Source organism: Thunnus maccoyii, chromosome 16, assembly GCF_910596095.1.
Source record: "Thunnus maccoyii chromosome 16, fThuMac1.1, whole genome shotgun sequence".
NCBI classification, from domain to species: domain Eukaryota; kingdom Metazoa; phylum Chordata; class Actinopteri; order Scombriformes; family Scombridae; genus Thunnus; species Thunnus maccoyii.
Window position 1 is genome coordinate 28,967,521 of NC_056548.1, and position 21,306 is coordinate 28,988,826.

Here is a 21,306-nt window from a genome sequence, read left to right on the forward strand (position 1 = left end):
AAAGAAGTCATCCAAATCAAAATCTAGCTCTTTGAAAAAACTTAAATTGGTAAATCAATTAAAATAGTAAATTACAATCTTTGGGGGGGTTGAATATTTCCGATTGCAACTGTATCTCCTCACTCCTTGCTAACTCCTCCTTCAGCGTTGGTTTAGTCCCCCAAACACTCAAACAGGCTACTGTCACCTCCATCCTCAAAAAACCTAGACTCAACCCTAATATCCTGAGCAATTTCCGGTCCATCTCCAATCTCTCCATTCTGTCAAAAATACTGGAATGTGTTGTCACCTTCCAACTCACATTACCCTGACCAACTGCCTCACAGAAGTTAAATCATGGATGCAAGCCAACTTCCTAAACTGTGATAAATCAGATTCGGTCCCAAATCCCTCACCAAAACCACTCACAACTTCTGCCTCACCATTGATAATTCCACTTGGTCTCCCTCCCCACACATCTGCAACCTCGGAGTCGTTTTCGACAGCAACCTCTCCTTTGAACACCACGTCAAACAAATCACCAGAACTGCCTTTTTCCACCTAAAAAACATAGCTTGTCTCCACCCATCACTCTCCTTCTCTGTTGCTGAATATCTGATCCATGCTTTCATAACATCCAGAATTGACTACTGCAACAGCATTCTTTATGGTACATCATCCAAAGTCTGAAATAAACTCCAGTACACCCAGAATTCTGCTGCTCGCCTGCTCACCCTCTCCCATGACCACATCACCCCTGTCCCCTGGAACCTCCAATGGCTCCCTGTCCCACAACGGATTGAATTCAAAGTCCTTCTCCTCACTCACAAAGCCCTCCATAAGCAGGCCCCCTCCTATCTCACCAATCTGCTCCATCACCACACTCCCTCCCGCAGCCTCCGCTCCTCTGATGCCAACGTTCTTTCTCCACCATTCAAGACCAAGCACTGGACCTGGGGTGACAGGGCTTTTTCCATAGTTGCTCCCTCCCTCTGGAACTCTCTCAACCAAATACATCCGAGATCACCAATTTATCAATATTCAAATCACTAATCAAAACTCACCTTTTTAGAACTGCTATTAATGTGTGATTAATATGATTAATATGTGTTATGTTTTTTAGGCCGTATTCAGACCAAATCAGGCGGTGAGGTGAAAACGCCAGTTCTCCCATTCATTTGAATGGGAGTAGTGTGTTTTGTCTGCGGGCGCTTTGGCTGCTGCAGCACTGCACCGGACTGTGGTTGGAAAGTTGAGCCAGAGTCAACGTTTGGAGAAACGCAACCTGACGCCACTGCAGCTGAAGGCTGCGGTGGCCAATCACAGCCAGAGATCAGATAGATCAGAGCAGTAAACTCTGCCATGAGGGAGCACAAAGACGGTACCAAGTGAGGGGAGGACATTTCTCTTCGTTTGATAACGTTAAAAGTAAAATTAGGCTTTGCTGTCTGCTTCTTGACGAGAGAAAGAGAGAGAGAGAGCTGAAAGCAGCAGCAAGAGAGAGAGAGAGTGAGGGAGACTCCAGTTTAGTGTGTAGTTACACAGAACAACAACACATCAATCTTCAGAAATATACACAAGGAATGACTATATACAGGTGAAACTGTTTCTTTGAACTGTAAACAGCAAAGCAAAGAGCAAGTGTGCAAGAAGTGATGAGAAAAAATGACATTACTTTATATACATATAGTAGGTAATTGATATTGTTTATGGAAAAACCTTGCCTCAGGAGGACTTCTGTACGTCACCATCCAGGACAGCAGGTGGCACTGTGAGGCACAGTGAGGAGGTGACCTCGGCACTGAAGCCGCGCTTCCACTTCCTTTTCATACCACAATCGGATCTTCAGACGAGAAGACGTCCCTTCATTACAGCAGACAAACATGTCGGGTCTTCTGAGGACTGTCGCTAGCCGTGCTGCCCCTGTCCTGCGGGGACACACCGTCACTCAGCGGGCTAATGTCTACACTAGACCCGCCAAGGAGAAGATCGGGGCTGTTGTAAGTCTAGTTCGCTGTCATGCTAATGCTAACTGAATGGCTAGCTAGCAGCTAAGCTGTCCTTGGCTGACGAGGTCAAACCGCCGTCTGTAAAGTTACTGTTAAACACTGATAAACGCTGTTATGTACTTATACGAGCTAACTTATGTAATCACGTAACTGTGTTTAAATCACCGTATATCAGAGTAAAGGTTACGTTGCAGCTTTTAAGTGAAATTTTCATATTAGTGTGAAAGCACCCATTCCTTCAACACGGTGGCCCTAAGCTAACTGTACCGAGCTGTATATAACTGAAACTTATCTCTCGTAACGTTACCGCTTTCCCCAGTGTATGTTTAATGATGAACCAAAATGTGTCAAGATGCCATTTTAAAGGACAGTTGCACATATGTGAGTTATACAATGTAGTTATTTAAGATGTGACCCCAGCAATGCTATTTTGCCATAATGTCTGCCTCAGTGCCGCAGGACGTGGTGATAACGTTACCCAATGCAGGAACTGGTGATCCTGTTGTAATAGACGTGAACTGAGTATAATGGGCGATCCTCATTTTGGTATTTGATACTGATAAAAGTGTTAGGGTCTCACATTTCACACTTTTTCCTTTACAGATAGTTGAACACGTCAACAATCAGTAATTGGCCAATCACTGGTGATTAATAAGATACAAAACCCATGTTTTTCTCAGTTTAAGTTTTATTTAAACAATTCCAGCGGGAAATCCTAGCTAATAGATTGTGTGAAACATTAATTAGTGGAGCACAAATCATTGAAATGAACATAATATTAAAACAACCAACCTGTTGCTCGAAACACCTTTCCTTACTCAACAAATGGTGCTGCTAAAGAAAACAAAGCAGACCATACCTATCCCAATTTCTAAATATCAAACATCCCGCAGAACAAGTTCCATCTTGTTTTGCTGGCCTGAATTAGTTGGTGAGCTGGTAGCTTCAGTTATCGCTGCTTGCTGTCCAGTGCTTTAGAAGCTTTTATAGGCCTCAGGTCTTTTTCAACCATAAAGCAAAGCCTCTGAGTTTTTGTCTCTGCATGCACATCATACAGCGTCTTGTAGCTAACACCGACATTACAGTTTATTACTGTGTTATATTCTGGTGTTGGACTACATTTTGCCCTCTTCATCTGCCTCACCAGTTCCCTCTCCCCCACCCCACTGCTTCTTCCTTTGTTGCACCAGTAGCTTTCCTGAGCTGCAAAGGTGAAGTATGCCCTCTTGTGGTATAAAAGTAAACATATGTGAGCTCCGGAGAAATGGTAAACAAAACATACATTGTCAGTTAATACATTTTTATTTGGTGAAATTCTCAACAGCGATTGATTGATTGATCATTAACATTAACAAGTATTTTATATGACAGTACAGAAGATCTTTATACTGAATTTCATAGACAGACAATTTCTAGTGTATTATCTCGTCCAGGTCACTCGATTTAATGACATAATTTCCTACATTAGATAGGGATAGTGGAGAGATGACAGGAAATAAGGGAGACAAAGTGGTGGTCAACACTTGAGTCAGCATTGCTTCAATAATTAATAAATTCATCAGTTTCATATCTTTTGGCTTGGTAGAAGTATCTTAGACCTATGGGTAAAAAAGGCCTCAACCATAACTGGGTAATTTGTGGGAATTACCCAGTTATGGTTGAGGGGAATTGTTAAGATTTTATTGATACCACTGCCATTATGGATTCTGCTTATCGGTCTGATTCTTTATCGATTCCTGATCAATTTTCTGTGTGGGGGGAAAAAAAGTAGGTCTGCGCAGGGTTTCAGTATCAATGCAACTGTTTTATCAGTGACCTTGCATGTTGATGAATATATGAAACATAACTGGTATATAACATATATGTATATACAGTGTCAGCAGTGCTCTCTGGTAGACAAACTATTTAATGAAGACACTATTTCTAAATGACCTCGAACATATCTTTGGTATTTCTGTACTGACATTTGTCACCTATCAGCGGAGCCGCACCGATGCTGATATCGGATATCAGTCTGATACTGACTCAAATCAGTCAATTTATATCTTATGTAGTTGTTACATTTTGTTTTATAAAGTTAGGAAATCAATGTTTAAGTCAAGCCTGATGTTGCCTTACACATTAAGAATGATCCCAGTCTCTTCCACACAGTGAGGCATACAGCTTATTAATTAAACCCAAAGCACCAGGTATCAGGACTAAAAAGTTGGATCGGTGCATCCCTACCTATCAGCTGCATTAATGCCAATATCAATGTATGTACAATAACTAATAAAAGCCCGTTTTTGGGATTGGCTCTAGATGACACACCTGGAAGTTTCAAGGAAGTAGAGAATTTTTTATGTTGTAGTTGATCTGGGTGGGTCAACTTACAATTATTTCAATTTTCCAAACTACAATAAAAAGATTTTGGGTGGGCTGTATAGAAAAAAAAATAATACTAGATGCGTGAGAAGCAGAGGGAGAACCTATTAAGAAATTGTTTCACGAAAAATCCTGATATGAGCGTTTATTTCAAATGTGGAGCAGCAGTGTAAACACAGCCTTTGATACACAGTCTTGAGTGCTGTCACATGTAGGCCTACAGCACACTGTGCTCAGATAAACTGGCTTCATGTAGCAGTGAAGGTGCTGATTGAATCAGCTGACTGAACGCTCCGTCTCTCTCTCTATGTGATATCCAGGAATCGGTCGTTGGATTGGGCATGTTTTCTCTAGCGATCCTGGGACCATCTGGATGGATCCTGTGCCACCTGGAGGACTACAAGAAGAAAGAATAAAAGTGGACATTTTAACAGTCTAATACCTGGTGAATCCAGCTTCCTGTCTCCAGAGATAACCTGGGACCATCATCATCATCGTCATATTCCACACCTGAGAAGAACGTGGAACAAGTTTTACCTTTCACTCTTCTACCTCTGCGACAATTCCACTCCACATCCCAACAACCAACTGTTTCCAACACATTGACTCTTAAGCAATGAAAATTGTATTGTACATCTTCCTTTAGAAGGAGTATGTTACAACATTAAATTTTAAACACAACTATGTTGCTCGTTATGTGTATATTTTGTCTCCTTAAAATAAGGCTTACAGATAATTTTTTGAAGAATGGTTTAAAGTTGACTTTTCTGCTGGATGCTCCTTAAGGTTTCATGGTGCCAGAGAGCACTGTTAAACTGGGTCCTCTGGTTGTCTGGTGTGCTCAGAGTAAACTACTGTTGATAGAAAGGAAACAAAAAGGAGAATAAAGAGCAAATATCTGCTGATAATGCTGCAGGTAAACCACACCCTCTGGATGAGACTGAAGACAGCAGCAGTGGAAGACGATCCTTAAGTAAAAGTAGTAATGACAAAACATGAAGATATTCCATTACAAGTAAAAGTCCTGCATTCAAAACCACAGTACAGAGGATTAACAGCAAAATTGTAGCCAGGCACTTTAAGAACTTTGTGACTTTCCATCACTGCTCATCAGTAAAAGATAGAACATTTATGTTAAGGTACTAAGAGCTATATTTTAGTTACAGTTGTAATTGAGGTTGTAATTTTCAAGTTGAGTCAGGATGAGCTGTACTTTGAGATGATAGAATGAGTCAGAGGTCAGACATAAAGGTACTCGTCTCTTTATTATCTCTAGGTTGGCCATTATGGGCAATCTAGCAAATCAGTGAGCAGAATTGCTTTAATGAAATATTAGGTTCTCCACTCCTGTTGATGTTATTGCGGTACCCTGAAAGTCTGAACAAGACAGTCAACAATTACACCGAAACCTTATCAATTAAGATTTGACTGCATGCAACTGCACACTGAGGTTTTCAGTTAGCCTGAGTGATTAGACCAATGCTGAGGTTGAAGGTGGATGGAGCCATGCAGGGAATTATATGAGGTCAGCCAATGAATAAATAAATGAGTAAAAACACCAGTGTTCTCTAGTGGGTACTGCTTCTCCACCGCATGGTGCAGCTCGACTCCACTCACTTGGAACTGTTCTTTTTTGGTTTTTCATAGGCAAAAGTTGTGGATACTACCTAGTATCTGGTACTTTTTTTTAGTATCACCTCCATCACATTTCCAAGTGAGCTGAGCTGATACTAACAGGTGACGTTACACTGCAGACCAAACTACCATAGCAGCCTCAATTTTTTTTAATTGACTGGACTACTCAAAACACGAAAGGCTCCTGTTTTTTTTTTCTCAACAGTCTTTTGTCTTGCTGCCCTCAGCATCTTCTGAAACATAATTTGTCTCCTTGCTCTGACAAACAGACACATACTGAGAATCAAGAACACCATCCCTTGGATATCCTCCATTGTTCCTGTGTGTGTCGCATTGAAGATGACATCATGGCAGTTTCATGCAGCGTCGCTATGATGATCAGCTACATTGAGGGGGCACTATCCGCAGTGGAAAATGAAATCTAGAAAAGTGTCTGGTAAAAAAAAAAAGCAAGTAGAGTTGAGCCGGTACCATGTGGTGGAAACATGGCTCAAGTTTGCAGAGCCTTAAAAGAACAGGTTCATATTTTTTCAAATCTATCTTAAGACAACAGTCAGGTGTCCATATGAACAGTGAAAGAGGTTTTCCTCGCTGTAATCATTCCTCCTGCTCATACTGGCTATTAAAATATCCCCTTCAAATGTGCTTTCAATGTTAGTGACGGGGGCCAAAATCCACAGTGTGTCCACACAGACTTGAAAAACATGAACATGTCCTTTAATATATTGATACAGTGGCTAGCATCACCCATTGTGGTATCTACGTGTATATCTGTGGATTCAATCATAAATATAGACGTAGATACCATTGAAAAGATTTTTTGCACTTAAAATGTATTTAAACTTAGAAATTCAACCCTCTTAAAGGTATACTATGCAGGATTTTCCTAAAAAAAAACAATGTATACACTCACAAAAGAAATCCCTCTCAATCATAACTTTTGACCCACTAGAAGTGTGTGGTGGTGTATTTATCTGCAGAGACCTTTCCCTCTTTCTGTATTTGCTTATTTTCTTATTTTGCTGTGTTTGGGATGCTTCTGGGCATCAACCTTGGGGCAGTGGGTGTGTAGCCCCCAGCCAATAACAGCGCACAGGGTGTGGGTCCTTCAGTCATATGGAACCATAACAGTCAGGACTTGAAGCATAGGTTACATTGCTGTTTTTTTTTATGTGCTTCAGTGTTTGCCCTGCTTCTCCATCTCTCTGTTGTGTGCAGCGTGCTACTCCTCTGCTGTCTGTGTGTCTGTTTGACTGAAGGCAGGGCTGAGCCACACACATACACACACACATGCAGAGCAGAGAGACCACAGTGCACAGGATAGGCATGCACTTCAGCTGCATTCCCACAAAATCCGGCAATGCTGCAACTTCCCACAGGGTTGTGCAGAAATGTGGGCGTGCCTTTGAATCAAGTTGTGGGGACAGATGGGTTGAAATTGTATGTTCTATGTGGATTATGTGTTCAAATTGTGTTTCATAGATGATTAGGCAACTTGGATAAGTCTGACAAACATACAAAACTTTTGGATCCGGTAGTGTTGGCAGGTGTGGGAAATGGTGACAATGACACTGTCATGAAAAGTGATGAGATTAGTTTTCTCTCTACTTAGTATATATACATAGTCATACTGTTATTATAAATTGTATTAAATGTGTTAATTAAAACTTTCAATTATCATTACTATTATTTTATTTTACTTTGGCCTACACGGACTTCCATACATGGGCATTGTTAATCACCTGACCGGTGGAGGATCATGTGACTGAAGTGTTGCAACATCTCGTCGGACAAATAGCGTACTTTAACAGGTGAAAAACACGTTATTGTCATATTTGTTCGTGTTAACTACCAACTGTTAGTTTCAGATTAGCGGATGGACATTAGTCGACTAGTTAACAGTAAATATACATTTAACTAAACTTGCAATAATCCTCTACTGCTCACGTTGCTTCGCTTGCTAACGTTAGCCACTGCCCACCACACTCAATTGAAAAATCCGACAATTGAGTATGGTCTTATTTACGAACATGGGGCGGCATGCAAGAAGTACTCGTACGAACAGATTCATTCTGAAATGCACGTACGATAATATAATATAATAATAACAATATCTGCGGCATTCATCCATTTTTTTGTACCTAAAGTTTTCTCTGAGGTACGAACGAAATGTACGAGTGATCCAGACCTGTGGTACGAGTGATGAAAAGAGAAAGGGGGAGAAACACTTCGACTTGCAATTATAATGTCCTGACCGGGATTAATTTTGAGTTTAAATATGATACCGGAAGTGACAAAAACATGTATAAGTAAAACAAATTTAATGCAAAATATATATTCAGTTTACCATTTTAGCTCTCTGTCCAGTATCATGTTGTGTTGTAGCTGACAGTGTAACATCACCTACTGTAGGCTGTAATATTCTCTCTTCTAACGTCTCTGTGACTGTCACATGACCGCCTCTCACCACGAGCACTTTGCTTTAGAAAGATTTTTTTATCATCTGACTTCATGTCAAATCATTCCATCTTTATTTCTGTCACAGTGCAGAGCTGCTCGGATGATGTTAGCTTGATTCATATTTTCTAATTATTTCAGGTCTCTTAATTTCACTCCTAAATGTATGTGTTTGTCTTCTGATTTCTGAAAGCAGGACTCGAAGCTGCGCAATGTTTTTATTCCTGGGGATTTATGTGAATGAAACTCACCCACAAACAGAGCGGAACATGGAGCTTTATATGGCAATTAGTAGGGGCTTGGATTATGTTAATAATCATCTCTCATGAACAGGTGGCAGTCATCAGGCTGAAACCAGCGATTTACTACAAGTCAGGCAGTTAAGAGAGTTTGTTGACTCCCATGTAGGATTTTCTTATTTTCCTCTTATTGCTTTGTGCAAGAACAAATATAAGAGAAAAATAAGAAAACATTCATGCATGATGGCCAATGGGTACTGCTATGGACCATAACAGGTGACCTGTTTGTGCAGCAATAGTCACCTAGTCTTTATTGAGATAAACATATGATGAAAAAGTTGTTTGATTTTTTTGAATGGAGTATAGTGCTGTGGTGCTATGCGATGTAATTTCTCACATTTCTATCCAATTAAATCTCTTGCTGTTTTTCAAACTGAAACATCACATTCCTTGTGTTTCTTTAGTAAACCGACAAAATGAGGCTGGTCATTCTGGACGACTATGAGTTGGCCAGTGAGTGGGCAGCAAAATACATCCGCAACAGAATCATCCAGTTCAAGCCCTCTGCTGACAGATACTTCACTCTGGGGCTTCCAACAGGTGAGGTGGCAACGTTAGCGGTCGAACAATTCATGTCACTTTTCCAACTTTGAGTTTAATGTATGTTAAAGTGTCTCATCTCTTTTAGGGAGTACTCCATATGGCTGTTACCAGAAGTTAATTGAATACTACAAAAATGGAGATATTTCATTCAAGTATGTGAAAACCTTCAACATGGATGAATATGTAGGTGAGTTAAAGGCTGATAAATTAACCTCTTGACTTTTCTAAATAGAGTGACCTCTAACAAGGTTATAAAAGAACCTGTGAACACAACAACTTTCTCAATTTTGACCTGGGTTGTGTCTAATGCAACATGGCTTCACATGGTGAGGAATTGCCTGAACAAGTAAGAAACCAGATTGTGAGACTTCATAGAGATGGGAGAGTAGTTGCAGCAGTGGTTAGGAGGTACAGGAGGACCCATGCTACCAAAAACAGAAGGCGCAGAGGCTGTCCTCGAAAAATGACGGCACACACAATTCACTATTTAAGCAACCTTGCATTGAAAAACAGACAGGCAAGTGCGTCTGACTTGGCACAAACCATTGCTCACAAAATGGCACAAAACTGCAAGATTAAACTTTGTCAAAGACCATGAAAAGAAGCCTGATGAATACTGACAGCACATTCTTTGGTCAGATGAAACCAAAATAAATTAGTTTGGATCAGATGGGGTCCAGGATGTTTGGCGTGGACTTGGCCAGGACTACCACAGTGACTGTATAGTGGCGACAGTGAAACATGGAGGTGTTAGTGTGCTGATATGGGGCTGCATGAGTGCAAAAGGTTATAGATGGCACTATGAATGAATGAAAAGATGACTCCCAGTCTCAAATAGCTTGGCAGTAGAGGAATTTTCCAACATGACAATGATCCAAAACACACTGTAAAAATCACAAGAGTTTTTAGTGAAAAAAAAGTGAAAAGCATGACTTGGCCAAGTATGACCCCTGACCTGAATCCAATAGAACACATTTAGGGTATTTTAGAAAGGAAAGTTGAGCAACCAAATCCCTCTAGCAAAGAGCAGCTGAAATAATCACCTTTGAAGAATGACAGAACATCTCCACAGATTTGGGCAAGACTGGTATCATCTCTGCCCAGAAGAATCAATCTGTTATCAGAAATAAAGGCGGGTAATCAAGCATACTAAATATTGACAAATAAAAGAATGCGTCTCACTAATGAAGGGTCTGCTGACTTTGGTTGCAGTTTGTTCTTAAATATGGACCTTTCATTATAGTTTTTAAATTAATTGGCTTAATTCTTCTTGGGTTTTGTCTAAAACAAATAAATTTGTATTTAATAGACAGGATTTGTAATTACTTAACATTTTAGTGATATTGACCAGGGGTGTACTCAGTTTTGTTATACTGTATACTGTACATATCTATGGTGCCTACCATCCATATATACATGCAAAGCAAAATGGCCACAGAAAACATTTTTGAAAATTGTTGCAAAATAAAAGTCTATAAAATAATAAAGAAAGACTGAGCATCACATTTATTCAGAAAGTACTCTTTGTATTGTGGAATCAGCCAGGAATCATTTAAGATGACATTAACAGCAGTGCTGCAGAGGTTCATCCAGTTACAGAGAGTTTACTTCTATCAGTTGTGGACTGTTTTACCTTCAGCCTGAGAATAAGACAGGACAGAATACTGCAGTCCTCTCAGCACTTTGGAGGCTGGATTCATGGCACTGCAGGTAATTATCTTGTTCTGCAGGTCTACCTCGAGCGCACCCAGAGAGCTACCACTCCTACATGTGGAACAATTTCTTCAAGCAGATTGACATTGATCCAGCCAACGCTCACATCCTGGATGGAAATGCAGAGGACCTGGAAGCAGAGTGTCAAGCCTACGAGCAGAAGATCTCAGAGGCTGGAGGGATCCAGTTGTTCGTAGGAGGTCAGGAACAAGCGGTTGATTGTTTGTATTGTTTTGTCTGCCAGATCTCGTCAGTCACACGCAGTCTGCTGCAGATGTCTCAGGGATCGTTTTGTCCCATGTGTGATATAAAGCTTCCTCTTTAGCTCACTCTTTGTCCTGTTCCTACTCATTGTCTGTCTGCAGGTATCGGCCCTGATGGTCACATAGCGTTCAATGAGCCAGGTTCCAGCCTTGTTTCCAGGACTAGAGTGAAGACCCTGGCTAAGGACACCATTGTAGCCAATGCTCGATTCTTTGGCAACGACCTCTCCAAGGTTCCTACCATGGCTCTGACTGTGGGAGTAGGAACTGTCATGGATGCCAAAGAGGTCAGAGGGGGGGACAGTTATTTCATTCCTCCATTGTCCTTCCATAAGATAATCTTACCTCAAGTATTTCAGAATCACGGGCGTAGATTTGGGTATGGACGTTGATTGATTGTCCCTACCAGTATTTGCACCGATCTCAAACAATCTAGCACTAACTCCATCCAATCTAACTCCATGTAATGTTAACTGTAAGATCTCTGCCAAGTTGGCAGGTTTGTGTGTTTTCTGCAAAAGAGTGTGCTATTATGATAAGGAGTGAAAGAGCAGGATACGGGGGATACTTGATCTGATGATCTGGCAACCTTTAACTTCAAGCTGTAGACATTGTTGACTAGCAGCAGTCCAGCAGCAGTAGTGGAGTCAGTGAAGTGGAGAATCTGAAGAGATCAGTATTTATAGTTTAAACATTCCAAACGTCACAGCATTGAAAACTGGACAAAACTAAGACCGTTTGATATTATATTTAATTTCAGGTGTTAAGTGTTGTTCGCCAATTTGTGATTGTTTCTCAAAAATGCTGTTTAATTAAACAACTTCATTACTGTTGGTGAAAATCCCTCCGAAAAGCAAATAAGGACATCTGGTCCTTTTTAAAAGAAGAATCAAAGTGTCAGTAACAGTTGAACTTACTTAATAAGAATGTTCTGTAATCAATCCAAACATTAATTTTTGAGGTTAGTGGGAGAAATATTTACTATTTAATGCCATCTCTCCCCTTTATCATGAGTGGATCAACAGCAGAGTTATTATTGCATATGTGTCATTAAGATATGAACATTATTTATAAGCTAAATTATGAAAATCCTGTCAGCAGCAGCCTGAGCAGCACAGAGACACACAGACAGGTGAGCTGCAGCCTCTCAGCTGAGCTCTGATGTCATAGTGAAAGATCTGACCAGAAGTTCAGGAGTTGAATGAAAAATAATACAAACAGATGTTTTTGAGATGATTTAAAGGTAGGTTTGAGCACCAGTGTGGTTGTCATGAACTCTTGAGTTGTGTCGCCCAAATCCACAAACTGAAATGACAGAATCTCAGGTGAGATTTGGAAACCTTTGCAGCAGTGAGTTACAGAGCAGCACATTACCTACAGGTTTCTATACATTTATTTTATTGTAACATTTATTGTGACAGTCTATGATCTGTTATTTTTAAATATTAATTTTGGGTCTCAGAATTATAGTTAAGTAGTCAATCAATACAATAAAATGTAAAAATCACAGAAAAAAATCAGATGCATGTCCGGTTTCAGGCAAGTCAGCAAATGTATATTCTGTAAAGTAAAAGTTTTGCAGAGTCAGGCTCTTTATGTGTGTATGTGTGTGTGCACATGTGCTTATGAAAGAGAAAAGAGTGACAGAGAGCAAGTACACGTACACAAAAAAAATGTCCCTATCAAAGTTAAAACCAAACTTACACTACTTGTTCAGAATTACTTTTTAAGTCTAGAGAAGGGGACTTTAAACCTATGGCAGTTTCATATATATTTGAAGAATATATGTTGCCTGACTAGTCTTTTCCTACTTTCCTGGATAAACACCAAGCAGTATCATACTGTCCCTCTTCTCTGCTCAGGTGATGATCCTGATCACTGGAGCACACAAAGCCTTTGCTCTGTATAAAGCCATAGAGGAGGGAGTGAACCACATGTGGACAGTATCAGCCTTCCAGCAGCACCCACGCACCATCTTTGTCTGCGACGAGGATGCTACCCTGGAGCTACGTGTCAAAACTGTCAAATACTTTAAAGGTACCAATAACGGCAGCACTGTGGCTGGCTTATGGAAATACTGCTTGTCCACACTGTGAGCAGCTGTTTAGAGGGCTAGAAGTTCAAACCAGGTCCAAAAACACATTTCTAGATTTAATGATATTCTGTACAATCACTTATAACAAATAACAATAATTTGTGCAGCTTGCTGTGTCTGTGTTGACGCTTGTGTATCAGCAGTAGTGGCAACTGGACAGAAGATCAGAATTCACAACTCCAGTCTGTTGTTCTTGTGATTAAGGATGGGGTTTGATAGCATTTTAGCTAATTCTAATCAAGAATGGAATTCAATTTGATTTAAAGATTTGCAAGTTACTAAAGGCTGAAATATATAACTCAAAGATGTCTAATCAGCTTTTGTTGGCTGAGGGGACAGAGAACTTTTTACTGGCACATAACTAATGTTTATAACCTGAAAATGAGATGAGCAGCATAATACCATATTGGTCCAAATGAAAGACAGGCTTTTTTTCCTGGAGATAAGTCTGAAAAAAGTGAGGTCATCTTATATTCAGGGTCTATACTTTTAAATGTCAATATACATTCACAACAACAGATGGTGCTAAAAATCTGTAAAACAAGCGCTCCCCTCCTGACTGAAGCGAGCCACCATCTGTCACAGATAGCCTACAGAGCCAGGGGCCTGAAAGATGGAGAGACACAGTGATCGTCTCGAACAAAGTGCCTCAAAAGTAGCTCAATCACTCAAAAACTGAGTAACACTAACATAACGAGTGTTGTCGTCAACCCGACTGCTTCACTGTCTCTCCTCTACTGTGTTGAGCTCCGTGTGTATGTGGAGCGGCAGCTCCGCCCACAGTGAAACATAGGAGAGAAACTCAGTGCAACTATAACTGACAGCAAAACAGCAGCAGTAGAGAGCCTCACACTGTGCTGAAATGAAACGAGTGCACATAAATTAGATAAATAACATGAATGAACATAGTTTGTACTGGGTTTTTCTGTCATTTATGGTTGCGCTGAGGCTCTCTTCTCTACTCTGTTTCACTGTGGGCGAGGCTGAGCTCTCCACACACGGTGCTCAGCGTGGTAGAGGAGAGACAGTGAACCAGGTGAAATACTCGAGTTGACAACTACATCCATTACATTACTGTGAGTGCAATAAAAGTTTTTTGAATAAAAAGCAAATAAGACTAATTTAATCCAAGTTGTAAGTCTTTTTCCAAAAATGAGTCTTGAAAAAGGAGGGGGTCGTCTTATAATCAGGATTGTCTTGTATACGGGCCAATACAGTATACGAAATGTTGATTAAAAGCTGCAGTCTGCTGTACTTCACCAGGTACTGATTCCAAATATTGAAGCTCCTGAATGACAACTATGAAGCTGATCAGATTCATATGTTGATCTGATCTGAATCAAAGTTTAACTGGAGGATTCTTAAAGTGACATGAGATCATCAGCTGATCATTTCTCTGGAGAAGTGTCTCCATTCTGAAATTATAAAAACACACAGTCCACTAGCAGTACAGTGGTTTTACAGAGTGGTGAGTCTTTTCACTCATAATCTTTTGAATCTTTTGGTGTTTGGGGTCGTTGCACCGAGCCATGCTGGGAGCACTTGATCCAAGCTGGCACGCTGCCAGTGTTGTCCCATCACAGCACAGCACAGCAAGGTAAAAGAAGTTGTTTACCTGTTGGAGCTGTGCTGGTTTGCAGAAAATGCAGTAAGAGCCTGTCTACAGCTCTTCATCAAACATCTCAGTGTGGCTGTTTCTGCTTGTACTATTCCTCCGAGCGTTATTTCTAACTTTCTAACCTATTACTTCTAAACTGAGCAGAAGTCACTTCCCCAAAATCCAACGGTTTCAGTCATCTGTCAACTTTAAAATCTTCAAGCTGACAGAGCTCCTTCAGCCAATTTGCCCAGATCAGAATTAGCTATAACCTAGCTTTGGTACAGTACATCAGATGGTAACATTTATTTTTAACACTGTACATGGTCCCAATAAATAAATAAGATGTAAGACACTCTTGTGCAGCTGAGGCTGGTATAGCATTGTCCCAACCAAGTTCCTTTCTGCACAAGTCTTGAAGGACCTTTTTGGCAGATAGGACCACAAGTGCCAAGATTCCTAAGGGCTCATACATTGAACTGACCGTGGAGAGGATCCCTCTTCTGGTTAAGGGGCTGTCTTTGATCATGATCTTGAACTTAAAGATGTCAGACTGAACACAATGTCTGTTGCTAATCTTCTTTGTGAGATGAAAGCCCCCTTTAGCACAAAGGGCACGAAGGTCTTGATAGAGTGCTACTGCCTCTTCCTCAGAAGCCACTGATGCAAGGTAGTCATCAACATAGAAATCGTGCAGAACTGAACTGCTCCTGATTATCCGCTGCACACTTCCTAAGAGCAAAACTTGGACAACTTGGTGAGAATGTAGCTCCAAACAGATGTGCAACCATTCTGTGCCAGGTTCTGATCTTGGTCTCCATCTGGCTACCAGAGAAACCTCAACAGATCTGAATCCTCAGCTGGTACTCTAACCTGATGAAGCATGGCCTCAATGTCTGCCATGAGTACAACAGGCTCCTTTCTGAATCTGGTCATGACTCCAATCAGTGTGCTAGTAAGATCTGGTCCCTGTAGGTCCCCTGCACATTCAATGATGTTCCCTAGAATGTAACTACACAGTTGAATACGTACAAACCTGATCTTTCTCTTCTTCGGTTGGTATGCACCATGGTGTGGTATATACCATATCCTACCATCACTGCGTTCCAGATCCTCAGCTAGCACTTTCTCTGCATAGCCTTTGGAGATTATGTCATTCATGAAAGTAGTGTAATCAACATGAGATGAAGCTTCTTTATCAGATCTCCTCTTGAGGGTCAGAGCACGCTGTTCTGAAACTCTCCTGTTGTTAGGCATATTTACATCCCTTTTCCTCAAAGTTAAGCCAATACTGTAATGGCCATCCATCAACTTAGCAGACTTTGTGACGTATTCCTCCTGACTGCATTCAGGAAAATAGACCTTCAGCTGCTGCTTCCACAGATCATCAAGGCTTGCAACAGAGATCCTATTGACTGCGACATCTGGCTGTCCACAAATAGTTTCACTACTACCGTCTCCTCTGAGAGGTCCATTCACAGTCCAACCAAGCGTAGTTTTGACTGCGTATGGGCCCCTGTCTACATTCCGAACAACTTGCCATGGCTCAGTGCCTTGGGAATATTGTTTCCAATCAACAGGTCAACCCCTGAATCAAGGCATAAGTAATCAATGTCTCATGCCCCTTCTTAGGTTAGACTTGAACTGGTACTATAGAGAGTGTACAGTCATGTTCACTGGCCCTTGTGAGACCACTAGATTTAACAGAGATCAGACGCTGCCTGTTGCTAACTCAGATTCTCCTTTGGCTTGCATTGAGTCCGTTTCTTTTTCTTTGGGGTTAACATGAAGTATGCTAATGTGCTTCAAACTGCATACTTTAAATGAGAGGCGCTTCCTACAGTCTTTATTCATGTGCCCAATACACAAGCAGCCAAAACACACACCATTTTCTTTTAAGAAAGCAATTTTCTTGCTATGCACCCTCTTCTCCAATTGAAGGCACAGATCCAATGTATGTCCACCTCTACAAAACAGGCAAATCCTCATACCAGATGAGCTTCTCGCCTTAATTTTTGTTCCAGTTTCAACTTTAAATTCCACTGTTGTAATGGTGGTAGCAAAGCTACTCCCCTTTGCCCTAGAACTATGTTGAAACTTTAATTTCTTCACATCCTTGGCTGCTGCCATTGATGAGTGTCCTGTATACCTCTAAACAGTGGATCACTTGGAATCTTCACTTGTCTTCCAATGATGTCAACAATATCAGTAAACATAGCTTTCTGGCTGTGATTTTCCTGCAGACCACAATTCTCCATCTGTCCCTGTGTTTGTAGGGCAACTTTTTTATGTTATTTAGCATATTGGCAGGTGTGTTCATCTCATACCTGTATTCAACATCTTCCATGGCGTTGCAACATACTCTCAGAAAGAGATTGTATGCCTGCAGAGCTCTCACATCTTCTGATTTTATTGGTGGCCATGAAATAGCCTTTTCCATGTAGGCAGAAGCAATTTTCTGTGAATCACCAAAATGCTCTTGTAGGAAAGCCTTAGCCTTGGCATATCCTCTATCATGGGCCAAATGCTGACAGCTTCTGACAAGCTCCCTAGGCTACCCCCTGGTGTACTGTTTTAGGAAGTATAAGCAGTCTTTAGGGTTGTCAGTCTTCTCTTCAGTGCTGTGCTCAAAAGCCCTTATGACTGTGTGATATTGCACAGGGTCACTGTGGAAAATCTGAATGTCTTTTCCGGGCAAAAATGAAAGAGACTGTAGCTGAACTAACAAGGCTGTTATTTCATTTTGTTTTTCCAAGAGTAATTATGTGACTCTGATTACTGCTGCTTGGCACCAGTGCTGCAGGGTGATTGCTTTGGTGCTCAAACTGCAGATGTGATTGAGCGGTTTTTATTGCACTTTGATGTCTCTTGGACTCTTAGCGTCTTGACAATGTGAGTTGAGGTTGTAGATCCTGAGCTACATTTTCCACTTAAGGTCTTGTGCCTGGAAAAATGTGAATCGGGCTGGCCACCTGTTGGAATGTTTGTATCAGGCACAAATGGTTCTGCATCAGCACTGAGTGTTTGAACTTTCCTTTGTCCCCTCTCAAAATAAGAGTTCATACCAGTGGAATTCACAGATGTATTACTTAGCATGTTCACTTCAGCCAATTATTCGGCTATTGTCACTTCAAGTTCAAGTTGCTCCTTTCTTTTCCTTGCTGCTCATCTTGTTCTTCTAATGCATGCTTGTCCTTTTAGTAGCCTTTGTCATGCAATGAGAGCGGCCATGTCAGCCTCAGCTTTAATGCGTGCTGATGATGATGTTGAGACACTGGACCTAGTTCCAGCAGAGCTCCACTTGCTAGACCCTCTGCTTCCTGTGTTTGACACACTGTCGCTTGGTTTAATCTCATTTTGTGACAGATGCTTCAACATTTTGCCAAGAGTGTTTTGAAACACAAGACTCATTCTCATCATGGTGTACATCAGATATCGCAATGTGAGTTGACTCCCGTTGTCTTACACATATGGGTTTCAGAAAACCATTGCTTTACATCCTCGATAAATCTGTTGTTGCATTTGAGTACATTCGCAAACCATTCATTTTGTTTTTCTGGTTCCTCATTAGGGAGTAAAGGAATCAGAATCATGTAACAGGGTGGTTTTTTTTCAATCATTTGAATCATATTCTCAAGTTGAGGTCGCACTTGTGGGGCATTATCATCCTTTTGCATGAGATCCTTCATTGCCTTTATTAGACCTTTAATTTTGTGAACTTTTGCTTAATGCTCTTTCTGGAGCCTTTAAATTTATTCACCAAAGCATTGGTAGTGAGTTTGATTTCTCTCTTGTGTTCATCCATTTTCGAGCCACTGACATCTGAACTTGACTTTGATCCACCTGTTGCCATTTCCTACGTACAACAAATCATCCAAGAATCCAAGCAGTCCAATCAACGATCAGTCAATTTACTACTGCCTTATAAACAACATCCAACATCATAAACACGTGAAAACACGACTGGTACCAATGACTGAATCATAAATTAGCGTACGTGAGTGCGGTCAACTGAAAATATTCACTCCCAGGCTCACCCCCTCTCTATGTCAATACCAAAAAAGGGGAACGGGTGGCAGGATCTGACTAAAAAATCAGAATTGATCATGAAAGGCCTGTGATGTGAGAGTAGCCAAAATCATGTGTGTACTCATGGTGTTGCAGGTCATGTTGGACAAAAGTGGGACATTAACCAGCTTGTTTTTATCATCTGTGTTCATTTTCAAAAAAAGAATGCATGACTTCCTTAGAGGCACTGCAATTTGATTTGACTGCTAGCTAACAGACAGGCTCATAAACAATACAGATTTGTTAGATCTCACAAATACACACAATGAAGTAACCATTTCAGTAATTTTCTGTTTTGCAAAAGTGTGTTTCTTTATCTAATATGCTGTTTTACTCTTGTCTTTATCATTGTAGGTTTAATGCACGTTCATAATAAACTGGTGGACCCAGTGCTCAGCATCAAGGACCAGTAACACAGAGAAGACCACCAAGGACCACAGACTTCGACATGATTCCTGATCCTCAGTCCCTGGTTTGAAAAAGGCCTTACTACTCTGGTTTTGAGGAACTGTTTGTCATGGCCACAGACTGCCTGTTGGCATTGTGGCATCAGACTGTTACAGTTAATTAATGAGAGATAAATGAGCAGGCATCTTGCATTTTAGATGTAATCATGAAACAGCTGCACTCATCAGTTGCACTGTGGAGGTTGAGGGTCTTTGTTTAGCTCTTTAAAGGGATAGTACCTGTTTACTTTTTGTAATCACTGCTGGAGGTCTCGGTCGGCCCTCTTCATTTTTTTTCAGTATGAGAACTTTGAAGGCTAGATTTAAAGTCATGATGGTAAACATAAAGCCTTCATGGTTTGTTCAGAGTGAAGACTGAAGCCAAAGTGACTTTTCTGTGAGTGAAACAATACAATATATACTTAATTACTTTTCTTTATGTTAGCTTTGTTCATTCACCAGTGATTCAGTGATTGGCCAGAAGAAACAAATACTACATGTATGTGTAATAACTTTCAAATGAAATGTGTAAATGTGAAACTTTCCTTAATACAATCAAATGATGTTGAAAGTCAACTTTGACTTCCACTCTGTTGCCTTTGTACAGTTTTTGCATTTTTGTGTCCCTGGAATGTGAAGTCTCAGCAGCCTCTTGCTTCTGCTGGCACACTTCCAGCCTTCATCTTCCACTGCTGGACACAAAACCACATCCAAACCACTGAGCCTTCACTGAATTTAACTTGAATTTTCAAAACAACAACCCGTTTTATGTGAGACACACCAGTCTCAACTCCAGGTCTTATTAGCTTTGTCAAAGCTTTCATTGACAAATGGAGTTTGCTAAGTTGTCATCATGTGAATGAAGTTCAATACTTGGTAACATGATAACAGGTGGTTGTAGCTGCTGGTGTTTGCAGTGTTCATCCAGTCCCTGAAGACTGTGAGATGTGGTTGAAAGCTGGGAACAAGCTGGTCAGTGAACCTTGAGTTGAGATTATTTTGTCACATCCTGAAGTCAAGAATGATCTTCAATGCTAAAACAGCCCATTTAGTTTAGTTTTGGACTGTTGCATCAAGTCAATTCAAAGCAGCTGAGCTTTACAAAATAAAACATACTAAACATATTTGTTTTGATTTTATTTTAAATGGGATTCAATGACAGTTGCTGCTGTTTCTGCGTCACTGCAGCAGATGCCTATCCCACCTCCACATTCCTGTTCTGTGGAAATTGAAGGGTTAACTATTGTCAGTGTAAAGACGACCTTGATAACTAAATTTACAGTGACTGCAGCACCTGGATTCATGATGCATCTATTCAGCATTTCACTTGTATAATCAGTTTCATTTTGCAGCTGTTAAATATCTCCAGTGTAAAGATCAGATTAATTTCCATATTTTGTGTTCGGTTACAACATTCCTCCTGATTACAGTTGTAACTGTAACAGGCTGTTACAGTTACAACTTCTAGTCAGTGGTTTTGCACATGTACTGTAGTTTCTAACTCTTTATTTTCTAATGACAATAAAAACTTTGCTAAGAATCTTTTGCTCCGTTCTTGTCTTTTATGAACTAAGTATTAGAAGGTGAAGGGGATAATGACATCCTTTTTTCTGAAAGATTACGCTGTCAGAAACCCCTCTTATCCATCTGTGTTGTAATGCAGTTCCATTGTTTTCCACTGTGTGGCAGTCATTCCTCAGCTCTCAATGGAAACCCACAGTATGTGTGCTCATGAAATGGATTGAACAGAAATGGTGTATATAGACAAACACTGGATCACAGAAGCACCTTGGTCTTATTTGTCAGTGAATTTTCATCTTTAGTGCAAACACAACATC

General features: G+C 40.6%; 2 protein-coding genes and 1 long non-coding RNA gene across 4 annotated transcripts; 2 read left to right on the forward strand and 1 right to left on the reverse strand.

Moving 5' to 3' along the window:
- Positions 1 to 1,792: 1,792 nt before the first annotated feature.
- Positions 1,793 to 5,033, forward strand: LOC121880680 (cytochrome c oxidase subunit 8A, mitochondrial). The gene is made up of 2 exons (XM_042388122.1): positions 1,793 to 1,979; positions 4,673 to 5,033. Exons 1-2 carry the CDS (start codon positions 1,863 to 1,865, stop codon positions 4,766 to 4,768), a joined length of 213 nt encoding a protein of 70 aa, XP_042244056.1. The 5' UTR covers positions 1,793 to 1,862; the 3' UTR covers positions 4,769 to 5,033.
- LOC121880681 lies at positions 4,719 to 8,372 on the reverse strand. Its single transcript, XR_006091623.1, has 2 exons — positions 8,335 to 8,372; positions 4,719 to 5,206 (listed from the first exon to the last, which is right to left on the reverse strand). It is a non-coding gene; the product is annotated as an uncharacterized LOC121880681 (long non-coding RNA).
- LOC121880679 (glucosamine-6-phosphate isomerase 2) lies at positions 7,692 to 21,008 on the forward strand. Of its 2 annotated transcripts, none has more exons than XM_042388120.1 (7): positions 7,692 to 7,798; positions 9,148 to 9,283; positions 9,372 to 9,473; positions 11,017 to 11,199; positions 11,365 to 11,549; positions 13,125 to 13,299; positions 19,377 to 21,008. In XM_042388120.1, exons 2-7 carry the CDS (start codon positions 9,160 to 9,162, stop codon positions 19,433 to 19,435), a joined length of 828 nt encoding a protein of 275 aa, XP_042244054.1. In that variant the 5' UTR covers positions 7,692 to 7,798; positions 9,148 to 9,159; the 3' UTR covers positions 19,436 to 21,008. The 2 variants fall into 2 exon arrangements, with proteins under 2 accessions (XP_042244054.1, XP_042244055.1); XM_042388121.1 differs by lacking the exon at positions 7,692 to 7,798 and adding an exon at positions 7,835 to 7,888.
- Positions 21,009 to 21,306: the final 298 nt, after the last annotated feature.

Coding starts and splice junctions, on each gene's coding strand:
- LOC121880679 (XM_042388120.1), top strand. CDS start 9,160: ATGAGGCTGGTCATTCTGGACGACTATGAGTTGGCCAGTGAGTGGGCA. Junction 9,284..9,371: donor CACTCTGGGGCTTCCAACAG/GTGAGGTGGCAA, acceptor CATCTCTTTTAG/GGAGTACTCCATATGGCTGT. Junction 9,474..11,016: donor CAACATGGATGAATATGTAG/GTGAGTTAAAGG, acceptor CTTGTTCTGCAG/GTCTACCTCGAGCGCACCCA.
- LOC121880680 (XM_042388122.1), top strand. CDS start 1,863: ATGTCGGGTCTTCTGAGGACTGTCGCTAGCCGTGCTGCCCCTGTCCTG. Junction 1,980..4,672: donor AGGAGAAGATCGGGGCTGTT/GTAAGTCTAGTT, acceptor TGTGATATCCAG/GAATCGGTCGTTGGATTGGG.